Source organism: Oryctolagus cuniculus, chromosome 11, assembly GCF_964237555.1.
Source record: "Oryctolagus cuniculus chromosome 11, mOryCun1.1, whole genome shotgun sequence".
Classification (NCBI taxonomy): domain Eukaryota; kingdom Metazoa; phylum Chordata; class Mammalia; order Lagomorpha; family Leporidae; genus Oryctolagus; species Oryctolagus cuniculus.
In genome coordinates this window covers 28,839,805-28,867,528 of record NC_091442.1, presented here as the reverse complement: position 1 = coordinate 28,867,528, position 27,724 = coordinate 28,839,805, and the positions used below count along the sequence as shown (strand labels likewise).

At 45.3% G+C, this 27,724-nt stretch overlaps 1 protein-coding gene across 1 annotated transcript in view; it reads right to left on the bottom strand.

The window, feature by feature from the left end:
- ATRN (attractin) overlaps positions 1-26,569 on the bottom strand; it is a 160,286-nt gene extending 133,717 nt beyond the window's left edge. The window contains exon 1 of the mRNA XM_002710922.5: positions 26,024-26,569. Within this exon, the coding sequence (XP_002710968.1) occupies positions 26,024-26,424 (401 nt within the window). The 5' untranslated portion in view covers positions 26,425-26,569. The remainder of the gene's footprint in view (positions 1-26,023) is intronic.
- Positions 26,570-27,724: the final 1,155 nt, after the last annotated feature.

The window sequence follows — 27,724 nt, the reverse complement described above, 5'->3', positions numbered from 1 at the left end:
GCCCTTTCATAACACCCAAGACCCATTTATGACACAGTAGTCATAAAAGGCTTCCTTAGATTTATCCTTTCATCTTCTTTCTCACTACTACCTCTAACCTAAGCTCAAAACAATTCACGGTAGTCTTAACTGCCAACGCCTTTGGCTATCTTCACAGCTACAGCTTCTGAGACCTGCCCACAAAATCTACTAAGTACCTCACAACCAGAACAACATTCCTAAGGAACTGATGTCACCAGGTTACCCCTTGTCAATGTTTACTATAACTATGCACACATTACAGAACGAAGTCTAAATTCCTGATCCCAACAATCTAACTACTAAGAAATCAACCTTCCCCTCACCCTGATGAGCCAGTTCTCCTCACTAACCCTAAAATAGTCTGCCCAGTTCTTGCCTCTCCTGTGGCTTTACTCCTACCATATTCCCTATCTTATCCTGGAAAACGAATCTAGTCACCCCATACACTTTCCCCTACAGAGAGTATGCCCTCTGCCTATCTTACGTATCCAGTAACCACAATCTCAAGGCCCTGAACATTAGGCAAAAATAAGCACAAATAAGGGTTACCAAATCTGCTGGTTATCAGTTAGTTCTTTAAGATTACAATCCCTTTTAACAGTCACTGTAAATACAGAGTAATAAGAGGAAAGAAAACGCAATGAGCAAAGCTAAGGAAACGAAAGCTTAAGCCACTCTTTCTGGCCTTCTGATGTCTTTAATTTGCATACTACCCAATACTTCACAAAATTTTTATAGTCATTTAAGACTACAAAGCTCTAGACAATCTGACTTCTATCTACAAATGGGGGGAAAATAATACCAAGAGATTCTTAGATGAATTTTTAGGTCAAACACACAAGATTTGATGTTAGGTTGGAAATAAAGGGAAGGAAGGAAGACACCCGCATTTTAGGTGCAAGTGGTCCCATCCATGTGATAAGAACATCAACTCAATTTTATTTTTTTAAAGATTTATTTTATTTATTTGAAAGACAAAGTCACAGAGGTAGAAAGAAAGAGAGAGGTCTTCCATCCGCTGGTTCATTCCCCAGACGGCCACAACAGCGAAGCTGTGCCAATCCAAAGCCAGGAGCCAGGAGCTGGGTCACCCACTCCCACGTGGATGCAGGGACCCAAGGACTTGGGCCATCTTCTGCTTTCCTGGGCCATAGCAGAGAGCTGGACTGGAAGAGGAGCAGCCAGGACTAGAACTGGCACCCATATGGGATGCTGGCACTTCAGGCCAGCTCTTTAACTTGCTGTACTACAGCGCCGGCCCCCACCAACTCAATTTTAAAAGCTTAATGGGTCAAAAGAATGTAAAAAGAAAATGACACTGCAAAAATGACTAGGCATTTTTAAAGAGATAAAAATTCTAGAAATTAAAAAATGTCACTGAAGGGCTGATTCTGTGGCAGAGTGGTTGCTAAGCCTCTGTCTGCGGCACCAGGATCCCATATGGGCCTCGGTTCAAGTCCCAGCTACTCCTCTTTCAATCCAGCTCTCTGCTACAGCCTGGGAAAGCAGAGGAAGATGGCTCAAGTCCTTGGGCCCTTGCACCCACGTGGGACACCTGGAAGAAGCTCCTGACTCCTGGCTTTGGATTGGCACAGCTCCAGCCATTGTAGCCATCTGGGGAGTGAACCAGTGGATGGAATACCTTTTTCTCTCTCTACCTCTCTCTGTAACTTTATCTCTCAAATACATAAATAAAAATCTTTTTTTAAAAAAAGTCACTGAAATGAAAACTTAAAAAGCAAATTAAGCAAAGATAAAGTGAAAATTTGTGACCTAGAAAACAGATCTGAGGAAATTATCTGAATACAACAGAAGGAAATAAAGAAACAGGGATTATGAGACATAGACAGCAAAAAAATGGAAAGAATGAGCAACATGTGACTACAATTAGTACCCAAAGGAGAAAACAGAGAAAATCAAGAGGAAATATTAAGGGGCGGGAGCTGTGGCATAGTATATAAAGCTGCCACCTATGGCACTGGCAACCCAAATGAGTACTAGTTGGAGACCTGGCTGCTCCACTTCTGATCCAGCTCCCTGCTTCTGCGCCTGGGAAAGCTGCAGAAGATGGCCCAAGTCCTTGGGCCCCTGTACCCATATGGGAGACCAGAAGAAGTTCCTGGCTCCTGGCTTCAGACCAACCCAGCTCTGGTCATCATGGTCATTTGGGAAGTGAACCAGTGGATGGAAGACCTCTCTCTCTCTGCCTCTCCCTCTCTGCAACTCTGCCTTGCAAATAAATAAATAAATCTTTAAAAAATAAGAAAAAAAAAATTTAAAAAGAAGAAACATTAAAAATATTAAACCTGAGAATTTTTCAGGAATGATAACAGACGTATCCTCAGATGAAGTAGCACATAAATTGAGTAAAATAAAAAAAATAAATCTACATTTGGGCACACCATAGTAATACTATACAACAGTAACCAAAAGAGAAAGGTTTATAAAGGAAAAAATGAGAGAGAAACAGAACGTAAGTACAAGCAAGTGTATTTTTAATAAACCAGAGTGCAACAAAACAACATGTGAGATCTGTTGTTTAAGATCTAATGTTTTTGGGCCAGCGCCGTGGCTCAATAGGCTAATCCTCCACCTTGCGGTGCCGGCACACCGGGTTCTAGTCCCAGTCGGGGCGCCGGATTCTGTCCCGGTTGCCCCTCTTCCAGGCCAGCTCTCTGCTATGGCCAGGGAGTGCAGTGGAGGATGGCCCAAGTGCTTGGGCCCTGCACCCCATGGGAGACCAGGAAAAGCACCTGGATCCTGGCTCCTGCCATCGGATCAGCGCGGTGCGCCGGCTGCAGCGGCGGCCATTGGAGGGTGAACCAACGGCAAAGGAAGACCTTTCTCTCTCTGTCTCTCTCTCTCACTGTCCACTCTGCCTGTCAAAAATTAAAAAAAAAAAAAAAAAAGATCTAATGTTTTTCTCATGATTAGACTGGGATTGTGAGTTGAGGGGAAAATACCATAGAGGTGACATTCCCTCCTAGTTATGTCCCATCACAGGGCACATGGTAGCAATTTGTCATCACTGCAATGTTAACCCTGATTATTTGGTAAGGCAGTGTTTACCAGGTGGTTCCACTTTCAAATTACTACTTTACCCCTTTTTATATTCTATTTCTTGGATAAAAGTCATCAACTAGGGCCTATATTCAAGAAGTAAGGGAGAGAAAACTCCACTCTCCTAGAAGTACAGGATCCACTCATATTATTCAGAACTCTGTAAGGAAGACATGTCCCTTAACACCATTCATGTATTTAACAGTTTTTATAGGTTAAATTCTTAAATTGTGAAATAAGATATTCACTAGAAAAAATCACTGATGCATAAATAATCCCAAGATTAATATCTAAAAAATGTACAAAAAAAAACTCCTATAAATCAATTTCAGAAAGACAAGCAACCAAATACACAAATAGGAAAAAGAAAAACTAATTTAAAAAAAGAAAACCCAATGGCTTTAAATATATGAAAAGATACTAACCTCTCTAGTAATCCAAATCCAAATACACACCCTAGTAATCAAGGAAATGCAAAATGAAACACCACATACAATACCACACCCATCAGACTGAAGCACAAAAATAACTAGAACACTAAGACAAGAATGATGGAAGTAAAAATCTGGGCCAATTCCTTTTTTTTTTTTTTTTTAAGATTAATTTCATTTACTTGAAAGAATGAGAGAGAGAGGGAGAGACAAAGAGAAAGGGAACTTCCATCCACTGGTTCACTCCCCAGATGGCCACAACAACCAGGTCTGTGCCAGGTCAAGGTCATATGCTCTATTCCAGTCTGCCACATGGTGGCAAGAGGCCATCACTACTTAGGCCATCTTCTACTGCTTTCCCAGGCACATTAGCAGGAAGCTGGATTACAGGCAGGAAGCTGAGAAGTTAGGACTTTAAGCAGCACTATGATATGGGACACCAGTGTCTCAAGTGGCAGCTTAACCTACTGAATCTCAATGCCAGTCCTTGGACCAATTCCTTTTCAGAGTAATTTGGCAATATCTAAAATTGAAATGCTTCAATCCAACAGTTTTAGTCCTAGGGTCATACTTCAGAGAACAGCCTTCAACTGACATGAGTTGGTATGCAAACACTTTTCAAGAGATAAAGGGTCTAGAAAATTCAAATGTAATCAATGTCTTAAATAATATCTTTTTAAAAAGATTTTATTTTTTCATTTGAGAGGCAGAATTACAGAGAGAGGGAGAGACAGAAAGAAAGGTCTTCCATCCATTGGTTCATTCCCCATTTGGCCGCAGTAGTCAGGGCTGGGATAAACTGAAGCCAGGAACGGGGAGCTTCCGAGTCTCCCATGTGGGTGCAGAGACCCAAGCACTTGGGCCATCTTCCACTGCTTTCCCAGGCCATACACAGAGAGCTGGATCAGGAGAGAAGCAGCTGGGACACAAACAGGTGTCCATATGGGATGCTAACACTGCAGGCAGAGGCTTAGGCTACTATACCACAGCACTGGCTCCTAAACAATATCTTCTTCTTTTTTGTATTTTTTGACAGGCAGAGTAGACAGTGAGAAAGAGAGAGAGACAGAAAGGTCTTCCTTTTTGCCATTGGTTCACCCTCCAATGGCCGCCGCGGCCGGCGTGCTGCAGCAGGCGCAGCACGCTGATCCGAAGTCAGGAGCCAGGTACTTATCCTGGGCTCCCATGGGGTGCAGGGCCCAAGCACTTGGGCCATCCTCCACTGTACTCCCGGGCCACAGCAGAGAGCTGGCCTGGAAGAGGGGCAACCGGGACAGAATCCGGCGCCCCGACCGGGACTAGAACCCGGTGTGCCGGCGCCGCAAGGCGGAGGATTAGCCTAGTGAGCTGCGGCGCCGGCAACGATATCTTCTAAACACTCTCTTTGCTGAAACTAATCTGCCTGAGGAAAAATATATGGTCTTACCAGTCTCCCTTCACACTTTTATGGAAGAATTCCCCAGCAGCAAAAGCAAAGGAATGAAGTTTAAATACCAGAGACATACTACCATGACAAAATGTCTTCCATCTAGGCATACTTATTTTTATTTTATTTATTTATTTAAAAGACAGAGACATCTTCCATCTTCTGCTTCATTCCTCAAATGCCCACAACAGATCGAAACCAGGAGCCAGGAACTCAATTTGGGTCTGCTCTGTGACAGGGAACCAACTACAGGGAACCAACCATCACTTGCTGCCTCCCAGAATCTGCATTGGCAGGAAGCTAAAATATGGGACATGGGCATCTTACATGGCATCTTAATCACTAAGCCAAACACTTTCCTTTACTTATTTTAAAAAGGTTTCTCACGAGGTCTGTGTTTTGGCATAGTGGGTAATCCCGCTGCCTGCGAGGCAGGCATCCCATATGAATGCTGGTTCATGTCCTGGCTACTCCTGATCTAATTTCCTTTTTTAAAAAATAGATTTTATTTATTTATTTGAGAGGCAGTTACAGAGAGAGGGAGAGACAGAGAAAAAGGTTTTCCATCAATCAGTTCACTCCCCAAATGGCCACAATGGCAGGAGCTGTGGCTGATCCAAAGCCAGGAGCCAGGAGCTTCTTTCGGGTCTCCCGTGTGGGTGCAGGGGCCCAAGCACTTGGGCCATCTTCCACTGCTTTCCCAGGCCATGGCAGAGAACTGGATTGGAAGAGGAACAGCTAGGACACGAACCAGCACTCACATGGGATGCCGGCACCGCAAATGGAGGCTTACACTACTATGCTACAGCGCCAGCCCTGATCCAATTCTCAATGGCCTGGGAAAAGCAGCAGAAGATGGCCCGAGTGTCCCACATGGGACACCTGGATGAAGTTCCTGGCTCCTAGCTTCAATGTTGCCCAGCACTGGCTGTTGCAGCCACCTAGGGAGTAAAGCAGCAGATGGAGGATCTTCCTCTCTGCCCCATATGGGCGCTGGGTTCTTGTCCCGATTGCTCCTCTTCCAGTCCAGCTCTCTGCTGTGGCCCAGGAGGGCAGTGGAGGATGGCCCAAGTACTTGGGCCCCTGCACCTGCATGGAAGACAGGAAGAAGCTCCTGGCTTCTGGCTTTAGATCAGAGCAGCACCGGCCGTAGCAGCCATTTGGGGGGTGAACCAACAGAAGGAAGACCTTTCTCTCTGTCTGTCTCTCTCTAACTCTGCCTGTCAAAAAAAAAGGTATAAATGTTCATGATCTTGCACTAGAGCATGGTTTCTTAGATATGACAAGAAAAAGAACAAGCAACCAAAAATATATATATATAAAAATGGAGCCTCACCAAAATTATTTAATTAATTTTTGTATGATCAAAGCCACTATCAAAAAGTGAGGACAAGAGTTTGGCTTAGTGGTTTAAGATACCAGTTAACATGCCTCATCTTATACTGCAATACTGAAGTTTAGTTCCCAGTTCTGGTTCCTGAATCCAGCTTCCTGCTGATGCAGACCCTGGGAGGCAGCAGTAATGGCTCAAGTACTTTGGTTCCTACCACCCATGTAAGAGACCTGGATTGTGTTCCCAGAACCCAGCTTCAGCTCCCATGCTGTTGCACACATTTGGAGAAAGAAGTAGTAATGGGAGTCCATTCTGTCTACCTCTGTCTCTCTTTCAAATAAATAAATAATTTTATGTGAAAAAATAACTGTCAAAACAGAAGAAAAGTAGGTATAAACCATATCTGGTAAGGTCTAACATTCAGAACATATAAATAATTCTTACAACTCAATTATAAAAAGACACCACAGGAGCAGGTATTCACCTATAAGTTATGGTGATTAAGGTGCCCATGTTCCCCATCAGAGCTCCTGGGTCTGATTCCCTGCTCTGATTCCAGCTTCATGCTAATGTAGACCTTGGAGGCAGTAGTGATAGCTCAAGGAATTGAGCTCCTGCCACCCAATGGGAGATTTCGACTGAATCTCCAGTTCCTGGCTTTGGTTCAGCCCAGTCTGGCCACTGCAGGTATTTAAGAAATGAATCAAAGGATGGGAGCTCTCTTTATCTGTTTCCCTGTTTCTTTCTTTCTCTTTCTCCCTCCTCTCCCACATTTCCCCCTCAAATAAATTAATTAGGAGGCTGGCAACATGGCTCACTAGGCTAATCCTCCGCCTGCGGCGCCAGCACCCCAGGTTTTAGTCCCAGTTGGGGCACCGGATTCTGTCCCGGTTGCTCCTCTTCCAGTCCAGCTCTCTGCTGTGGCCCAGGAAGGCAGTGGAGGATGGCCCAAGTGCTTGGGCTCTGCACCCACATGGGTGACCTAGAGGAAGCACCTGGCTCCTGGCTTCAGATCAGCGCAGCGCACTGGCTGTAGCGGCCATTGGGGGGTGAACCAACAGAAAAAGGAAGACCTTTCTCTCTCTCTCTCTCTCTCTCTTTCTCTCTCTCTAACTCTGCCTGTCAAAAAATAAATAAAAATAAAAATAAATTAATTAATTAGGAGCCCAGCACTGTGGCGTAGTGGATAAAGCTGCTGCCTGCAATGCCGGCAACCCATATGGGTGCTGGTTCACTTCCAATTCAGCTCCCTACTAATGCACCTGGGAAAGGAGTGGAAGATGATGGTCCAAGTGTTGGGCTCTGCGCCCACATGAGAGACTAGGAAGAAGCTCTGGGTTCCTGGCTTTGGTCCAGCCCCGAGGGTTGTTGTTGGCCATTTGTGGAGTAAACCAGCAGATGAAGATCTCTCTGTCTCTCCTGCTCTCTGTGTAACTCTGCCTTCCAAATACATAAATAAATCTTTTTAAAAATTAGAAAATTAAAAATTAAAAGACAGCAATAAACCAGCTCTGTCTCTACCTCTCTCTAAATATGACCTTCAAAAAATCTTTAAAAAAATTAAAACCGAACCTAATTTTTAAAATGGGCAAAGGATTAAAGTAGACATGTCTAATATACACAAACGCCCAACAAGCATATGAAAATATATGGAAAATTAACAATCATTAGGTAAACACAAATGAAAATCATAATCACAAGATAGCCTCACTAAAATGGCTGTAATTTTTTTAAAAGAGGAAAATATGTATTTATAAAAATGTGGAGGAAGTGGAACCCACACACATTGCTAGTAGGAAAGTAAACTAGTACAATCACTAGGAAAAACATTTTGGTTGGCAATTCCTCAAAGAGTAAAACACAGAAACTGGCATTGTGGAGCAATGAGTTAAGCCACAACCTGCAATGCAGCATTTCATAGGAGTGCTGGTTCAAGCCCCAGCTACTCCCCTTCCAATCCTGCTCCCTGCTAATGTGCCTGGGGAACGCAGCAGAGGATGGCCCAAGTGCTTGGGCCCCTACTATCCTTATGGGAGCCCAGGATCAAAATCCAGGCTTCTAGCCTAGGCCTGGCAGTTGCAGTCATTTGGATGGTAAACCAATGACTGGCTCGCTCGCTCGCTCACTCTCTCTCTTCCCACAACTTCCCTCCCTCTCCTTCTCTCTCTGTAACTCTGCCTTTCAAATAAATAAATAAATTCTTTTAAAAAAGAGTAAAACAAAGTTGTAACATGGCCCAGCAATTCCAATCCTTGGTTATCTATGTGTGAGACATAGTCATATTCCCACATGAAAACCTGTACACAAATCTTCACAGGAGCATTATTTGTAATAGACAAAAGGTGGAGACAACTCAAATGTCCCTCACCTAACCAATGGATAAGATGTGGAACAGCCAAACAAGAATACTATTCAGCCATAAAACAAGAACACATTGGCCGGCGCTGCGGCTCAATAGGCTAATCCTCCGCCTGCAGCACCGGCACACCGGGTTCTAGTCCCGGTCAGGCCCCAGATTCTGTCCCAGTTGCTCCTCTCCAGTCCAGCTCTCTGCTGTGGCCCGGGAAGGCAGTGGAGGATGGCCCAAGTTCTTGGGCCCTGCACCCACAAGGGAGACCAAGAGAAGCACCTGGCTCCTGGCTTCAGGTCAGCGTGGTGCGCTGGCTGCAGCGCGCCAGCTGCAGCAGCCATTGTGGGGTGAACCAATGGAAAAGGAAGACTTTTCCCTTTGTCTCTCTCTCTCACTGTCCACTCTGCATGTCAAAAAAAGAACACATACTGATATTGATACATAATAAAACAGGGGAAGTACTACCACAACATGAACTGTGAAAACATGTTAAGTGAAAGAGTTCAGTTACAAATTGCATAACATATTATATGATAAAATTTATATGAATATTTAAACAAACTCTTAGATATATAACAGATTTGTTGTCAAAGGGTAGGTGGAAAGGAATGTGGAGTAACTGATAATGAGTACAGGGTGTCTTTTTGACATAATGAAAATATTCTGCAATTAGATACTGATGACAATTTTACAACATTATGAATATAATACAAATCACTAATTTTTACATTTTTAAATGATGATATTATATGGTATGTGATATCCAGATCAGCAGGGTGGAAATGATAATGCAGAAGAAAAATTACATACAGCAATTAGGATGAATAGAGAAACTTAAGGAGAAAAAAAAAACAAATAACGAAAAATTGTTAAGCCTTTACTTGTGTACCTTTTTGATGAATAAAAATGATTATCAAACTGCTATGCAATCTAAATTCTACTCCATGTATGTCTTATAAGTAATTTAAGGGGGGTCTTTTTCAGTAATTCTATTTATAACATACCAGAAATTGTATCATTGCAACTACATAAATCCAGTTTTTAAAGAATGACACAAGTAAACTTCACGCCAATCTAAAGGAAAGGAACTAAGCATAAATTAGAAGCTATTCTGGAGGCACTTCAAAAGTCTGAAGATCATTACTCTACAGAAAAACCACATATAGGTGAAAAAAGAGATCTGTAAAGAATATTAATTGGAGCACTTTATATAAAACAGCAAAAGTTGGAAATTCTAAATGTTCACTAGCATTTAAGCTGAGATTCTTCTGTAATGAATTTAACTATGATTCTACTAGAGTTACATTTATCAACACAGACAAATCTCAAGTATATTACTAGGTTAAAAAAAAGAATATGCTACAGAGTGATTTTCTATAAAGTTCAAAAACACTCTCTTGGGGCCGGTGCTGTGGCGTAGCGGGTAAAGCTGCCGCCTGCAGTAACAGCATCTCATATGGGCACCGGTTTGAGTCCCAGCTGCTCCAATTCCGATCCAGCTCTCTGCTATGGCCTGAGAAAGCAGTAGAGGATGGCCCAAGTGCTTGAGCCCCTGCACCCACGTGGAAGACCCTGAGGAAGCTTCTGGCTTTGGATTGGCGCCGCTCCGGCCATTGTGGCCATTTGGGGAATGAGACAGCAGATGGAAGAACTCTCTCTCTCTCTCTCTCTCTCTCTCTCTCCCCGTGACTTTCAAATAAATAAATAAATCTTTAAAAAAAAAAAAAAAAAGCACTATCTTGTTTTTAGAAACAAGACTGTTTACAGATAGATATATACGTAGTGAAAGTAGAAACATGCAAGGTATATAATAACCACAAAACCAACCAGTCAGTTCTGGGGAGAGAATTAGGTAAACAGGATTCAAGGAGGGGTTACAGAACTTGGGTAGTATCTGTCACATTTTGTTACTTGGGATAATACAAATATGAGAGAATTCAGCAAAGCTGAGTGATAGGGACACAAATGTTCATGTTATTTTTATATCTTTTTCATGGGCTTGAAATACTTCACACTAAAAGTCAAAGATGGGGGGGGGGGCAGCACTGTGGCACAGCAGGTTAACGCCCTGGCCTGAAGCGCAGGTATCCCATACGGGTGCTTGTTCAAGATCCGGCTGCTCCACTTCCAATCCAGCTCTATGTTATGGCCTGGGAAGGCAGTAGAAGATGGCATATGTCCTTGAGCCCCTGCACCCACATGGGAGACCTGGAAGAAGCTTCTGACTCCTGGCTCCTGGCTAATTAGGGAGTGAACCAGCGGGTGGAAGACCTCTCCCTCCCTCTCCCTCCCTCTCTCTCTCTCTCTCTCTCTCTCTCTGCCTCTCTTCTCTCTGTGTAACTCTTTCAAATAAGTAAATAAATCTTTTAAAAAAAAAAAGTTAAAGATGGGGCTGGCGTTGCAACATATTGGATTAAAGTCACCAACCTGGATGTTGGCATCCCGTTTCTGAGTCCTGGTTCAAGACCAGGCTGCCCCCCTTCCAATCCACTTTCCTGCTAATGCACCTGGGAAGACAGCAGAGGATGGCCCAAGTACTTGGGTACTTGGGCCTCTGCCACCCATGTAGGATACCCAGATAGAGTTCCAGGCTCCTGGCTTTGCCTTTGTAACTCTTCATCTCTGTCATTCTGCCTTTCAAATAAAAATAAATCTTAAAAAAAAAAAAAAAAAAACACAGGAATTGAACCAGCACCAAACAAATGATCACTTTAGCACAGCTAGTTACTTTAAAAAAAAAATTTAATTATTTATTTGAAAGGCGGAGTTAGAGAGAGAGATTCACTTCCCAAATTACTACAATGACCAGGGCCAGACCAGGCCAGGGCAAAGCCAAGACCCAGGAACTCCATCTGGGTCCCCCACGTGGGTGGCATGGGTCTAAACAATTAGGTCAGCTTCCACTGCCTTGCCAGGTGCCATGTGCAGGGAGCTGGATCGGAGGCACAGCAGCAAGGACTTGAACCAGCACTGGATATGAGATGAGTCGCACAACACCTGACCTGCAACTATGCCCTGCAACTAGTTACTTTTTGTCATTATTGGTCAATGTTTCTCAACCACTGGTCCAGACACTTTTACAATTCAAAGACAGTAATTAATGGAGGGGCCAGCTTTGTGGCATAGCAAGTGAAGCCACTGCCAATAACCCATACGGGTGGCAGTTCTTGTCTCAGTTGCTCCACTTCAGTTAGCAGTTCCCTGCTAATGGTCTGGGAAAAGCAGTGAGACTGCTCAAGTGTTTGGGCCACTGTACCCACATGGGAGACCCGCAAGAAGCTCCTGCCTCCTGGCTTCGGCCTGGCCCAGCCATGACTACAGCCATCTGAGGAGTGAACCAGTGGACCAGAGACCTCTCTGTGTCTCTCCCTCTTTTTCTGTAGCTCTTTCAAGTAAAATAAATCATCAAACAAAAAAAAGGGTGGGGGGGGAGAGCTAGTGAGCAAGCAAGAGAAGCACAAGACAAATTATGGAAGCCCATAAAATTAATATAATTCTGTAAATCTACCTCAAGTTCACCTTTGCCAAATCTTCTAATCAAAATCCTCATAATGCTTTGTAAGATATCTCTAGTACTTTAAAAAGATCAATGTTTAAAAGAGAAAATTAAGTGACAATTATAGTCAGCTTAGCCTTTTTCACTCAATTTTGAAAAATTTATCTATATAGGAAATGTGTTATTCAAAGAGAAATATTTACAAATTGCTGGAAACCATGAACTATTTCATCATTTAGAATCAAAACAAAAAAATACCTTTAAAAAATAACTGTAGGGGTTGATGCTGTGGCACAGAGTTAAAGCCCTGGCCTGCTGCACCAGCATCCCATATGGGCGCCAGTTTGAGTCCTGAATGTTCCACTTCCAGTCCAGCTCCCTGCTAATGAGCCCGGGAAAGCAGCAGAGGATAGCCCAAGTCTTTGGGCCCCTGTATCCACGTGGAGACCTGGAAGAAGCTCCTGGCTTCTTCAGATCAGCTCAGCTCCGGCCGTTGCGGCCATCTGGGGAGTAAACCAGCGGATGGAAGACCTCTCTCTCTCTCCCTGTAATTTTGTCTTACAAATAAATAAAATAAAACTTTTTTTACTTTTTCATTTTGACAGGCAGAGTTAGAGAGAGAGAGAGAGAGAGAGAGAAAGGTCTTCCTTTTTGCCGTTGGTTCACCCTCCAATGGCTGCTGCGGCCGGCGCATCACGCTGATCCAAAGCCAGGAGCCAGGTGCTTCTCCTGGTCTCCCATGCGGGTACAGGGCCCAAGGACTTGGGCCATCCTCCACTGCACTCCCAGGCCATAGCAGAAAGCTGGCCTGGAAGAGGGGCAACCGGGACAAGAACCCGGTGTGCCGGTGCGGCAGGCAGAGGATTAGCCTATTGAGCCGTGGCGCCAGCCTAAAGTAAATCTTAAAAAAAAAACTGTAAAGCATACAAACATGAATACCAAACATTAGGACAAGAACATTAAATTTTTAGTAGCATAAAACTGTCAACTTTGATCTCTGCTTGAATATATATTTGATCCCAAAGTTAAATTAATTTTTTGTTTACAAATTATGTTTTTCCTTACATAATTAAAATATATAAAATAACATATACCACATGTTAAACAAGACTAAATATGAGTTTTTTCTACTGTGAATCATTATAAACTACATTTAAACTGTATATTATAATCTTTATTTAAAAATTACTTTTAGGCCGGCACCGCGGCTCACTAGGCGAATCCTCCGCCTAGCGGCGCCGGCACAACAGGTTCTAGTCCCGGTTGGGGTGTCAGATTCTGTCCCGGTTGTCCCTCTTCCAGGCCAGCTCTCTGCTGTGGCCAGGGAGTGCAGTGGAGGATGGCCCAGGTGCTTGGGCCCTGCACCCCATGGGAGACCAGGAAAAGCACCTGGCTCCTGGCTCCTGCCATCGGATCAGCGTGGTGTGCCGGCCGCAGCGCGCTGGCCGCGGCGGCCATTGGAGGGTGAACCAACGGCAAAAGGAAGACCTTTCTCTCTGTCTCTCTCGCTCACTGTCCACTCTGCCTGTCAAAAAATAAAAAAAATAAATAAATAAAAATTACTTTTAAAAATCATCTTATAAAATGGAATACTTTTTTTTTTTAAATATTAAAGACTTATTTATTGGGGCTGGCACTTTGGTGTAGCGGATAAAGCTGCTGCCTGCAGTGCCAGTATCCCATATGGGCACCAGTTTGAGTCCCAGCTGCTCCACTTCCAATCCAGCTCTCTGCTATGTCCTGGGAAAGCAGTGGAAGATGGCCCAAGTCTTTTGGGGTCCTGCACTCACGTGGGAGACCCAGAAGAAGCTCCTGGCTCCTGGCTTCAGATCAGCGCAGCTTCAGCTGTGTGGCCAACTGGGGAGTGAACCAGCAGATGGAAGACCTCTCTCTCTCTCTGCCTCTCTTTCTCTCTGTGTAACTCTAACTTTCAAATAAATAAACAAATCTTTAATTAAAAAAAAAAAAAGACTTATTTATTTAACTGAAAATCAGAGTTAGAGAGAGAGGGAGAGACAGAGAAATCTTCTATCCACTGGTTCATTCCCCATATGGCACCAACAGCTGGGGCTGGGCCAGGTTGAAGCCGGGAGCCAGGAGTACTATCTGGATGGCCCACATGGGTGGCAGGGGCCCAAACACAGAGATGCACAGACAGAGAAAACGCATGCTCTGTCCTCTGGTTCACTCCCTAAATACCCCAACAGCCAAGGCTGTGTTGGGGCCAGAGCCAGAAGCAGGGAGCTCAAACTGGGTCTCCCAAAGGAGTGGCAGGAACTCAAATTACTTGAGCCATCGCTGTTGCTTCCCAAGGTCTGCATACTAGAAAGCTAGAAACAAGAGTCAGAGCCAGGAAATGAACACAGGCAGTCAAATGTGGGACACAGACATCTTAACCACTAGGAAAACACTTACACCAACATTATTTAATTACTATGACAGTCCATATACATTTTGTGAATTGAAAACTTCAGGAAGGGCCGGCGCCGCAGCTCACTAGGCTAATCCTCCGCCTTGCGGCGCTGGCACACCGGGTTCTAGTCCCGGTCGGGGTGCCGGATTCTGTCCCGGTTGCCCCTCTTCCAGGCCAGCCCTCTGCTGTGGCCAGGGAGTGCAGTGGAGGATGGCCCAAGTGCTTGGGCCCTTCACCCCATGGGAGACCAGGATAAGTACCTGGCTCCTGACTTCGGATCAGCGCGGTACGCCGGCCACAGCGCACCAGCCAGGCGGCCATTGGAGGGTGAACCAACGGCAAAAGGAAGACCTTTCTCTCTGTCTCTCTCTCTCACTGTCCACTCCGCCTGTCAAAAAAAAAAAAAAAAAAAAAAAGAAAAGAAAAAAAAGAAAAAGAAATTTCAGGAGGTACAGATCAAGGGAGATTACTCTTTTGACTCTTAACACCTGACTCAATTCCAACCCCTCAAGTTTATCAACTTACTAATAAACAAACTAGAAAATTCTTAGAATACAAAAAGGACTAAGAATTAACTGGAAAATTCATTCACTTAATAATTAAATACTATTAATGTCAAATTTTAAAAATCAATAGTAAAAATAAGCGATTCAGTCATAACTAAAATTAACTTCTGGAGCCAGCCTTGTGATGCAGTGAACTAAGCTGCCACCTGCAGCACTGGCATCCCATATGAGTGCCAATTTAATTCCCAGCTGCCCCACTTCCTAATCAGCTCCCTGCTAACACACCTGGGAAAGCAACGAAAGCTGGCTTAAGTATGTGGGCCCCTGCCATCCATGTAGGGGACCCAGATGGAGCTCTGGGTTCCTGGCTTTGGCTTGGCCCAGCTCCAGTTATGGCTACTTGGGGAGTGAAGCAGCAAATGGAAGATCTCTTCCCCTCATATTTTTCTCTCTTTCTTTCTCTCTCTCTCTCTCCCTCCCACCCCCCTTTCAAATAAACAAATTTTTAAAAGGAAAGAAAAGTTCTATAAGTGAAAAATGGAGAATTGTAATTAATTAAATTTGTAGATAAATAACTAGAACTGAGGTTCACTGAACACGGAATCTGAAAAAATTAAAAATTGAAGCATAAAATCACATGACCTCAAATATTAAAAGAAAAGCAGTTAAAGAGATATAACAAATAAAAACAGATGAAAGAAAAAGCAAGACAATATTAAGAAAGCAATCCTAAGACAGAAAAAAACAGAAAAAGGTTAATAATAAAGGGCTAGGAGAAAAAAAGGACAATAAAAGGAATCAAGAAGCAAAAAGAAGGTTAGAATAATGAATTACATTAGATAGAAATCACTTTTGCCAAAATGTGCCTGAAAAATCAATGAAAATGACATAGAATTATTTAATTAGAAAACAAGTTTTACCATAGGTTAATGACTGGTAAAGTTCTACATACAACTATTTCAAAAGGTACAACTACATCCTTCTTTTCATTTTCAGTTTTGGAAACAAAACTGTGTTAAAAAGAAAAAACCAATGTAATATTTTTGTTCAGCCACAGTATATTCAATTCTCAAGATAAAGGTAACTTATAAAGGCATAAAATTAACTAATCATATTTAACAAAAACTGTTTTGATCACAAACATCCTCTGCCTTCTGCTACATGTTTAACTGTCATATATCCCGTAGTAAATAACAACATTTGCCTATCTTGAGAACTTTTCACAGAGATAAAGTTGATGAGATTTATTAAAGCAGCCTGAGTTGACAGACCCTAGTCAGCCAGCCCCCTGTTAGGAATTGGAGGCTTTATAGCCTCACAATACAAAAAAACAAAACATCACCTTCATGAATACCTAGAGAGGAAAGAGGTCCAAGAAAACATCTCAGATCACTGAGTCAACTTAAGTCACACGTCCATCTCAAAACAATCCCTACAGCAAGAAATTGCAATGCTTTGATGGGTTCTCCCAGGGCAGGACACACCCTGAAACTGGAAATTGTGAAGAAGGGAAGATGGAAGGCCACGGTCATCATCCACGCTCATTCCCTTCCATCGCATCCCTCACAAGTTCTGCTAAAACAGCATCCATCTATGTTCATCACTCTAAATGAAGTGAGTCGATTGTGTCCCCCCAAAAGATACACTGAAGTTCTAATTCAGGGTACCCTGACTATGACCTAGTCTATAAAGAGTCTTTGCAAATGTAATCAAGTTAGGATGTGTTCATGCTTGCACATCCATTGTGATGGTATCCTTAAGAGAAGGGACACAGAGACACACAAGGAAAGTACCATGGCAGATGAAAGAAATGCCTCTACAAGCCAACAAATGTCAAATAAGACAAGAACAAATCATGGAAGAGATTCTCCCCTGGGAGTCTTAAGCGAGAGCATAACACTCCCAGTAACTCAGGGTCAGAGTTTGAGCCTTCAGAACCATGAGAGAATAAAGTTCTGTTGCTTTAAGCCCTCAAGTTGTGATATCTCAGCATACCAGTACTAGGAAACCAACACCCTAAGCATGTTAACCTATGATTCTTTGCCCTTGCACAAACTCTTCATTCCTTCTGGAATGTCCCTCTCTCCCAGATGGTTTCTTTACACTGAACTTCTCACACTTGCCCACAAGTCCTCTCTCTCCTCAATGATGCCCCCTCAGAGCCCCAAAAAGCATTAGTCTCTCTATCACATATTAGCCTAGCACCACAGACTGCCTGTATTTTTATTACGAAGTTCTAATTGCCTATACACATAGCTATCTTCCTTCAGAATTATGAAATGAGGGGAAAGCAAAGTCTGATTCTTTCCCATCCTCAAGGCAAACATAGTACTTAACATGTAATCAGAAGGTATCTATGCCATTGTGACTCCGAGGGCTGGGCAAATGCTTGCAACGCCGGCAACCCATATTAGAGTGCCTGTTTGAGTCCCAGCTGCTTTACTTTCAATCGAGTTTCTTGTTAAGGTGCCTGGGAAGACAACAGATGATGGATCAAATAACTTGGGCTCCTGCCATCCATGTAGGAGACTCACATGGAGTTCCTGACTCCTAGCTTCAGCCTGGCACAGATCTGGTTGTCGCTGCAACCTGGGGAGTGAACTAGTGGAAGGAACATCTCTTTCTCTCACTCTTTCTGCCTCTCTCTGTTGCTTTGCCTTTCAAATAAATAAATATTTTTTTAAAAAATTACATTTATGAATAGAACAGATTAATGACTCATCCCAAAAAGGATAAAGGGCATGCATTAGGAGAATTGGCAATTAAAGATCTTAAAGAACAGAAGATAGGCCTTGGAAAGTAGAACCCAAGTAAGTAAAGAAAAAAAGAACCTGGGGTAAGAGAAAGGAGGGTGCTAAATTTATTTTATTTATTTATTTATTTGACAGATAGAGATAGTGAGAAAGAGAGACAGAGAGAAAGGTCTTCCTTCCATTGGTTCACCCCCCAAATGGCTGCCACCGCCAGTGCTGCGCCAATCCGAAGCCAGGAGCCAGGAGCTCCTCCTTCCAACGCGGGTGCAGGTGCAGGTACTTGGGCCATCCTCCACTGCCTTCCCAGACCACAGCAGAGAGCTGGACTGGAAGAGGAGCAACCAGACCTAGAACCCTGCGCCCATATGGGATGCCGGCACCAAAGGCAGAGGATTAACCAAGTGAGCCACAGCACCAGCCCCCGAGGGTGCTAAACTTAGCAAAGATGCAGAGAAACTACAAAGCAGGATTTGGTTAGGGAAAAAGGGATGTGCATAAGGGAGGGGGAGTCTTCTGCTGAGGGTCATTTTATAGGTGAGCAAAGGAATTTTTAAGATTTATTTATTTGATGCCTTGCGGCGCCGGCACACCAGGTTCTAGTCCCGGTCGGCGTGCCGGATTCTGTCCCGGTTTCCCCTCCTCCAGTCCAGCTCTCTGCTGTGGCCAGGGAGTGCAGTGGAGGATGGCCCAAGTGCTTGGGCCCTGCACCCCATGGGAGACCAGGATAAGTACCTGGCTCCTGCCTTCGGATCAGCACAGTGCGCCGGCCATGGCGGCCATTGGAGGGTGAACCAACGGCAAAGGAAGACCTTTCTCTCTCTGTCTCTCTCTCTCACTGTCCACTCTGCCTGTAAAAAAAAAAAAAATGATTTATTTGAAAGGCAGAGCTACATAGGGAGAGCAGGAGAGACAAAGATGGAGGTCTTCTATCTGCTGGTTCACTCCCCAAATAGCTGCAATGGACAGGGTTGGGCCAGGCTGAAGCCAGGGGCCAAGAGCTTCTTCCAGGTCTACCATGTGGGTGCAGGGGCCCAAGGATGTGGGCCATCCTCCGCTGCTTTCCCAAGTGCATTAGTAGGGAGCTAGATTGGAAGTGGAGCAGCCAGGACTCAAACCAGCATCCACAGGAGATGCCGGCACCACAGGTTGTGGCTTAACCTGCTAAGCCACAGCGGCAGCCCCAGCAAAGGAATTTTTAAAAAAGCTTCTGAGGGGCCGGTGCTGTGGCGTAGTGGACTAAGCCTCCGCCTGCGGCACCAGCATCCTAAATGGGTGCTGTTTTTAGTCCCAACTGCTCCTGTTCTGATCTAGCTCTCCGCTCTGCCCTGGAAAAGCAGAAGATGGCCAAGTGCTTGGGCCCCTGCACCTGTATGGGAGATCCGGAAGAAGCTCCTGGCTTTGGATGGGCCCAGTTGCAGCCATTTTGGGGAGTGAACCAGGGGATAGAAGACCTTCCTCTCTGTCTCTCCCTCTCTCTGTAACACTACCTCTCAAGTAAATAAATAAATCTTTTAAAAAAAGAAAAAAAAAAAAAGATTCTTAGTGGGGCCAGAGTTGTGGCCTAGCAGGTAAAGCCACTGCCTGCAATGCTGGCATCCCACACTGGTGCCAATTCAAGTTCCAGCTGCTGCACTTCTGATCCAGCTCCCCAATAATGTCCTGGGAAAAGCAGCTGAAGATGGCCTAAGTGTCTGGGCCCCTGCAATCCACATGGGAGACATGGATGAAGCTCCAGGCTCCTGGCTTTGGCCTGGCTCTGCCACCTGGGGAGTGAACCAGTGGATGGAAGAACCCTGCTTCTCTTTCTCTGTAACTCTGACTTTCAAATAAATGGATAAATCTTTAAAAAAGAAAAAAGGCTTCTGAGCAAGGCAGTGGGGAATGGATTCTGCAGGTTAAGAGACCAGTCAGGTTGCAACAGAGGCAAGTCAGCAATGCAATGAAGGGTCAGTTGCACTAGGCCAGGGCCAGGTACACTAGGACAGCGGCAGAAGAAATGGAAAGGGATAGATTTACATTACAGAAGAGAGAATAAGCAGGTAGAAAGAGCTCAAGGATTATTATTTTTTTTTTTAAGATTTATTCATTCATTTGAAAGTCAGAGTTAGAGAGAGGAGAGACAGAACAAGATATTTTCCATCTGCTGGCTCACTCCCCAAATGGCCGCAATGGCCAGCGCTGGGCCAGGCCGAAGTCAGGAGCCAGGAGCTTCTTCCAGGTTTCCCATATGGGTGCAGCGGCCCAAGGACTTGGGCCATCTTCCACTGCCATTAGCAGGGAGCTGGATTGGAAATAGAGCAGTCAGGACTTGAACTGATGTCAAAATGGAATGCCAGCACTGCAGATGGTGGCTTAACCAGCTGTGCCACAGCTCTAGCCCCTACTCCTAACTTTTGATCTTTGGTTAACTGAAGTAGGATTTGAAACTAGAATAAAGTACAAAGGGAAAGCCTATTTTTTCCAATAATGATAAGTAGTTTGATATCAGACATGACTCAACATGTGGTGACAGTAAAACATACCAACAAAATTGCCTAACAAACAATAGATAAGTCAGAGTTCACGAAAAATATAAAAATTAAAAATATGTATGACTTGACATGGGTAAAAATGACTTTTAAAGAGTCATAAAAATATATCATAAAATTGCATTTCTTCTTTATTAAACCTATTTATTTTCATTTTTTATTTGAAAAGCAGAGATAGATTCCAAAAGTTGATTCATTCCCCAAATGCCCACAACATCCAGGGCTGGGACAAGGCAAATCCAAGAACCTGGAAGTCAATTTGGGTCTCTCACATGGATGACAGGGACTCAAGTACTTAGGTCATCATCTGTTGCCTCCCAGGGAACGCATTAGCAGGAATGCTGGATACGAATATTAGCAAGAAGCTGGATGGGAAGCAGAGTGGCCAGGACTCAAACCAAGAATTCTGCCAAAATGAGATGTGGGCATCCCAAGTGGCAACTCTGCTGCACCAAAATCTGTCCCTGCATTTTTTCTTTAAACAAATTGAGCACGGGCCGGCGCCGCGGCTCACTAGGCTAATCCTCCGCCTAGCGGCGCCGGCACACCGGGTTCTAGTCCCGGTCGGGGCGCCGGATTCTGTCCCGGTTGCCCCTCTTCCAGGCCAGCCCTCTGCTGTGGCCAGGGAGTGCAGTGGAGGATGGCCCAGGTGCTTGGGCCCTGCACCCCATGGGAGACCAGGAAAAGCACCTGGCTCCTGGCTCCTGCCATCGGATCAGCGCGGTGCGCCGGCCGCAGCGCGCTGGCCGCGGCGGCCATTGGAGGGTGAACCAACGGCAAAGGAAGACCTTTCTCTCTGTCTCTCTCTCTCTCACTGTCCACTCTGCCTGTCAAAAAAAAAAAAAAAAAAAATTGAGCACTACATTCTAGGAATAATTATGGGTCCAGAAATATAACAGTGAACAAAACAAAACTTTAAAATCCTGTCCTTGGGGCTGGTGCTGTGGCGTAGGGGGTAAAGCCGCCACCTGCAGTGCCAGCATCCCATATGGGCGCTGGTTCAAGTCCCAGCTGCTCCACTTCCGATCCAGCTCTCTGTTGTGGCCTGGGAAAGCAGTGGAAGATGGCCCAAGTCCTTGGGCCCCTGCACCCATGTGGGAAACCCGGGGGAGGCTCCTGGCTTTGGATCAGTGCAGCTCTGGCCATTATGGCCAACTGGGGAGTGAACCATCAGATAGAAGATCTCTCTCTCTGCCTCTCCTCTGTGTAACTCTTTCAAATAAATAAGTAAATCTTTAAAAAAAAAATCCTGTCCTCATGCAGTTTATTCTACTAGGGAAAGCAAACAAGCCTAAACTGGACTCACGAACATAATAAATTTGGAGCTTTCGAGGTTAATACCCCTTAGAATAAGTACTATACAAAAAAAAAAAGTTTTACCTTTTTCTTTCTTCTAATTTATTTTCCAGAATTTTCATTTCACTAGTTAGAAAGCTATTTATGTCCTTACCAACAACCAGATAAATTCAGTTTTTTTGCATACTATCTTGCCTATTGTAAAAATCTATTTCCTTCCTTTTTATCTCAAAGTGTTTTTTGGAATTGGGTCAGCCTTTCCAAAATGATTACAAAGGGTGACTAGGCTCAGGAAAAATGAGGCCAAATGGTACAATGAAAAGAGAAGAGGTTGGAAATTAAACAAGGCCTGAGTTCAAATCCCAACTTTACAAATTTTGTGACCTTGGGCAAGTTATTCATTACCTCCAACCTTCAGTTTACCGATCTATGAAATGGTAATAACTTCACTCTAAGGAGTAAAAGGGATCATTTTTAGAAGGTGCTTGACACAATACTTGGAAAAAATGGAGCAATGGTTGCAGCTGCTGCTATGACAACTACTACTACTATTACAGCATGCACATAGCACAAAACAGAAGCTCAAAAGATGGTTATTTCCTCTGCTTTTCTTGGGTAGCTATAAGGCTCCGAGTCACTAGGTTATTCTATTCTATCCTCCCAGAAGTTCTGCATAGCAAGAACTTCATAAAACTGAATACATATTGATTTTATAAATGAGCTTAATATCTGTAACTTGGTGGGATATATTTGTGCTCCAAAGAAAAACTTCAATGGTGATGCCATAAGTAGAAAAAAAAAAGATCCCTGAGTAATGAAGATTCACATAAAAATGAATGAAAATGGTTCTGTCTTACAAATAATACACCAAAGATTTATAGTTATTTTTGCTGAACTGACACCATTAACCTTACTCTCTGTAATTAATCATTTCTGAAGCAACTTTCATTAGGAAAAAAATTGGCTAACTTACAACCATATAATAAGCCAAATTTTGTATCATATCCTCAAGTTGTCCTGAGGAATAAACAGTAAGATACACATGAACATGCCCGGCCAAGTCCCTGGCAGACAGTATGCACGCAGTGATGACTTTAGTGAAGCCCAATCCCCTTGCTATCCTACATTCCTTTCAATTAATGAAAAAGACCTATACTGGCAATTATGAGACAGGGCATACAGATCTAAAAATCTTTAAAAATACACAAGCTTAATGCTATTCTAAACCAGGAAGGAATTCATTTAATACCTTTTAGTTAAATGACAAAGAGGTGTATAAACCACATCAAGATATATACCACCTGGGGCCAGCATTGTGGCTTAGAGGGTTAAGTGACACCAACATCTCATACAGGCACCTTTTCAAGTTCCAGCTGCTCCACTTCCCATGCAGTTCCCCGCTAATGTGCCTGGGAAAGCAGTGGACAGCCCAAGCACTTGGGCCCCTGCAACCATTTGGGAGACCCAGATGCCACTCCTGGGTCCTGGCTCCAGCCTAGCTCAGCCCTAGCCATTGTGGCCATTTGGGTAGTGAACCAGCAGATGGAAGATATCTCTCTGTCTCTCTCTCCCTCTCTCATTCTATAACTCTGCCTTTCAAATAAGTATTTAAATATATATATATACACACACACACACACACACACACCCCACTATGATCAAAACCAACATTTCATTCTTTGCCCAAAAAATCCTCCAACTAAAATTTAATACAAGTCTTTTTAAAAGACCAGAGACATAAGTTCCTCCTACTTCCATTCCAGAAGCCCACAAAATATAATGGTATCACCAAGACCACAGTCATAATTGCTCACTTGTGAAACAGCACGGATAACAGCTGGTACAAACTCAAAGGAATAACCACAATAACTAGAGGAGTCCCTTCCCTCACATATGACATCATTTGAGACAACCAGTTTCAGGACTCTCTGTGCCCCATAAGTGGCTCTTCTCCAATCCTCTGGACTGCCCATGGGGACACTCAGAACTCTCTCTCCCCATGGCGATCTCCCTCATAGATGGCGTCAGCACTGACATCAGCCAGGTGCACACCTTGAGAGCATCCCAAACTCAGTGTGTGTAGGATTGAACTCATCTCAGATCCATTCCTCCTGTGTCCCTGTGACTGTTAATGGCAGTGTTGTCCTCTCCATCACCCAGAATAATATCTAGTTTTATTTTCCTCATCATCCTACTCTCTCTTCCCAACAGTAAACCAGTTTCTTAAAGACCTGCTCATTTTACCTCTACAACACCACGCAGCAATCCGTCCCTGCCTTCACACCCTCTGCCATCTCCAGCTCTGACTATCACTGTCCTAACCCGGGCCAACAGATCTCACCTGGCTTCCCATCCCCTCTCATGCTCAAAGTGAGCCTACCTACTCTGAATATCACAGATAGACTGATCTTGCTGGGGTCTTCCTGTTGCGTAAGGTGAAAAAGTACTACAGTAAGACCCCAAGACTGACCCTGCTATGGCCCCTCTGCCCTGCCACATCGTCCTGGATTTTCAGAACATGAACTCTCATTGGAGCCAACCATCCACTCACTTGATCTTGGAAGCTCCTTACATTCAAAATGCTCTGGCCTCACCTTAAAGTCCACTCCAGCCCTGACCCCCAATGTAAAAGCCCACAATGTCATGAAAATAAGAGTAAACTACATAAGCCATTCCACTGCTCTTGGACTAAAGGTTGAAAGCCTCAATCCGACTGGCAGGTCTCCACTTGCCCTGCCCCTGCGTATCTCTGCAGTCCTGCCGTGTTCCCCTTCATTCTCCCTGTTCAGCCACCCCACACTCTCTCCAGCCTGCCATGATCCTACCCATCCCCAAGCCTAGAACTATGTCTGTCTTGCTTACCACTCTCAGAGGCGTACTCAACAAATATGTGCATATTAATGTGATTCATAAACCAGAACACCCTAATTAAGTTACAAAACCAGCCCCACCTTTGACTGGTCCTCAAGTCACTTGGTTTCTCCATCCATAAAACTCGACTTCTCAATACTCTGAGTTCCCTGGAAGATCTGACGTTACTGGAGTCTACAATTTTACCACTCCAAACTTCTCTCACAACTCTCTTCCATAGAGGTAGCAACAAAATTTTGTTTGCATCCTCCCTCCCATCTGGAATTTTTCCCCCTGTGTAACATTCCCAAATCCTTAGTCTCCAATACTCAAATCCATGGTTATCTCCTTCTCAAATCTCCCTCACACCCCCTAGCTAGTTACAACCTCTCCACACTAAATCCTACAGGTTCACTGTCTCTTTCTGTTCTCAGATCAAATGTCACTTTAACTTCAGAGAGACCTCCTAAAGTCACCGGCAGCTATAATTCTCTATCAGGTCACCCCACTTTTATTTTCATAGCATTTACCAATATCTAAAATTATCCTGTTCATTTCTTTGACTTATTTATTAGTAAGCAGCCTGTCAGTCCCACTAAAATATGAAAGCAGGGATCTTGTCTGTCTTGGTCACCACATTTCCCCGCTCTTGCTGATCAGACATGGAAAAAGTGCAGTAAGTAACCACCACAGGCATGAATGACTCTGTAACCCTTATGACTAGGGTTATCTGTGTGCATATCTTTCTCCTGGTATATTCCAAACTCCTTGTGGACTAGGCCAAAGTCTGGCTAATCTATTTGTTTGAGTGTATTATCCAGAAAGCCTTGCACAACTGAAGCAAATAACAGATAACCGCTAATTAATTAATTAATGATCTCTCCAAGAGGTTCTGCTCCAAACTGGAACTCCATATTGCCCAGAAACCAGGGCGAACAGGAATCTCCTTCCATCCTCACTCCCTGACAGAACCTGTTCTACTCTGCTACATCCAGTGAGCTTCAAAGGGTTGGTTTCTTCACTTTCCTTTAGCCACCAGCCACTAGTTCTTCCATCCCCAAAATCTCACACTGCTATCCTCTCCCTTCCATCTCCATCCAGCCAACAAATCGTTTCAACGGTCCAGTATCTTAAGAAACCCAAATCTCCAATCAGTTGGGGAACCTATCAGGTAGGGCACACGGGGATGTTAACAGAATGTGTTGAAGTAAAACAGGTTCACTCACTTTTTTTCCGATATCTCATTTATCCGAAATAGACCTAGTTTCAGAGATGGGCTTTGATACTCTTGGGGAACCCAAACATTCTTCCAATCTAGCCCACAACACCCAAATACCTCTGGGCAGCTCCCCACTCCTAACTGTACTCTTTCGCCCTACACAACAGGAAGACCCCACGCCAGAGACGATGATCTCCCCGGAAACAAATGGCCCTCCCACATCGCGGGGCAGCCCTCCCCACTTTCTTTGCAGCACGCGCCTCTGGTCTGGGGCCGTCACCGGCGCCCCTCAGCTCCCGCCTCCGGCTGGGCCCGACCCTCCACCACCACCCCCCACTCACCTGAAGCGGCCCCCGCAGTGCTGGCATTGCTCGCCCACCCAGCCGGCGGGGCAGACGCACTGGCCGGTGCCAGGGTTGCAGCGGCCGCCGTTGACACAGGGCCGGTCACATTCCTTGGCCTCGGCTGCAGCGGAGCCCGACACCGCCGCTGCCGCCGCCGCGGCCTCGGCCTCCGAAGGCAGTAGCAGCAGCAGCACCGGCAGCAGCAACAGCAGCAGGAGCCGCGGCGGCAGCGACGGCGACAGCAACCACGGGAGGCGCAGCCCGGCCCCCAACCCCGGCCTCCCAGTCGCGGTCACGTCCCAGCCCCGGTGCCGCCCGCCGTTCCTGCCCGCGGGCGCTGCCGTCGCCGCCGTCCTCCACCTCAGCCTCGCCTCAGTCGCCGCCGCCGCCGCCACCATCTTCCCGGGGCTGAGACGGCGCCCCGCGAACACATACACACACACTCACACACACACACACACACTCACACACACACACACACACCACACGGCCGGCTCCGCTTCGCCTGGCCGTGCGGGGCGGGGCTATGTGGACGGTGGCTCGTGCGGTCAATCCTGAGGGCGGGGCCAGAGCTGCGCGTGGGCGGGGCCGGAGCGCGCGCGCGTGCGTGCGTGGGCGCGGCGCGGCGCGAAGATCCCGGTCCTTGAGCGCAGGATGCTTGGGTTTGCTGCTGGCGCGAGATTCTCATGTTCGCCCTCTGCGCGGGACGGCAGGCAGGGGAGCAGCCCCGAAGCGTCTCCCTTTCCACGGGGCCGCTGGCGCCCCGGCCGCCCTCTTGACCAAGCCGGTCGCGTTGCGTGTGGCGCTCACTGGAGACTGCGCGCTCGCCTGGCTGAGGGGCCTTAGGCAGTGTGCCGTCGGCTGCAGTCCTGTGGAAGAAGGAGTGGTGCCTTCGAGCCCTTTTGAAATAAGGGTGACCAAGTGACACGTGTGTTAAGAAACCGGCATGTAGGCTGCGCCTGTGGGACAACTTTGAGGTTACCTTACTCTCCACTCTGACCTCCAACCATCTCTGAAGAGAGAGCAACAGAATCAGGAACTGGCACACCCTCAAGCTACTCAGGGGTCGTGTCTGGTACTCTGAGACTTCAGTGACCCCCCCCCCCCCCAAAGCAGTGTAACCACGCCATGCAGTCTTCCACTCTGGAATCTGGACTGAGCCTGCGACTGTTAAACCGGTAGAAGGATGTAATAGACATTGCAATGTGTCAGTTCCAGCTCTGAGCTTTTAAAAGACCTGGCAGCCTTCATTTTGAGCTCTTAATAGTCCTAAACTGCTCCCCCTCTACCACCCTCCTGGAGAGAAATCCCCTTACAGAGACCAACAAGTAGGAAAGACCCCATCGTAGCTGAGAGGGCAGTCCCTGCGTGAAGAAGCCGTCTGAGCTGTTCCACACTACCCAGAACAGACACAAGTCTTCTGTAACGTACCCAAAATCCCGAGAACTGATAAGCTGGTTGCTAGTTTAAACCTCCAAGTCTCAGAGAGGTTTGTTGCTCAGCAGTGGAAAACCGGACACTGTCTGACACGACCCTTGGGCTGTGAGGAATATTCCTAAGGTAATGACCTTGGAAATTGGGCACCTCGCAGTCCTTGGAAACAAAAACCCGCATACCCTCAATCTGACCTCAGAGCTCAAAATTCTAAGATTTAGATGATAAGGTTCTTGGATTCTAAGATTTAGGTGGTAGCCCCAC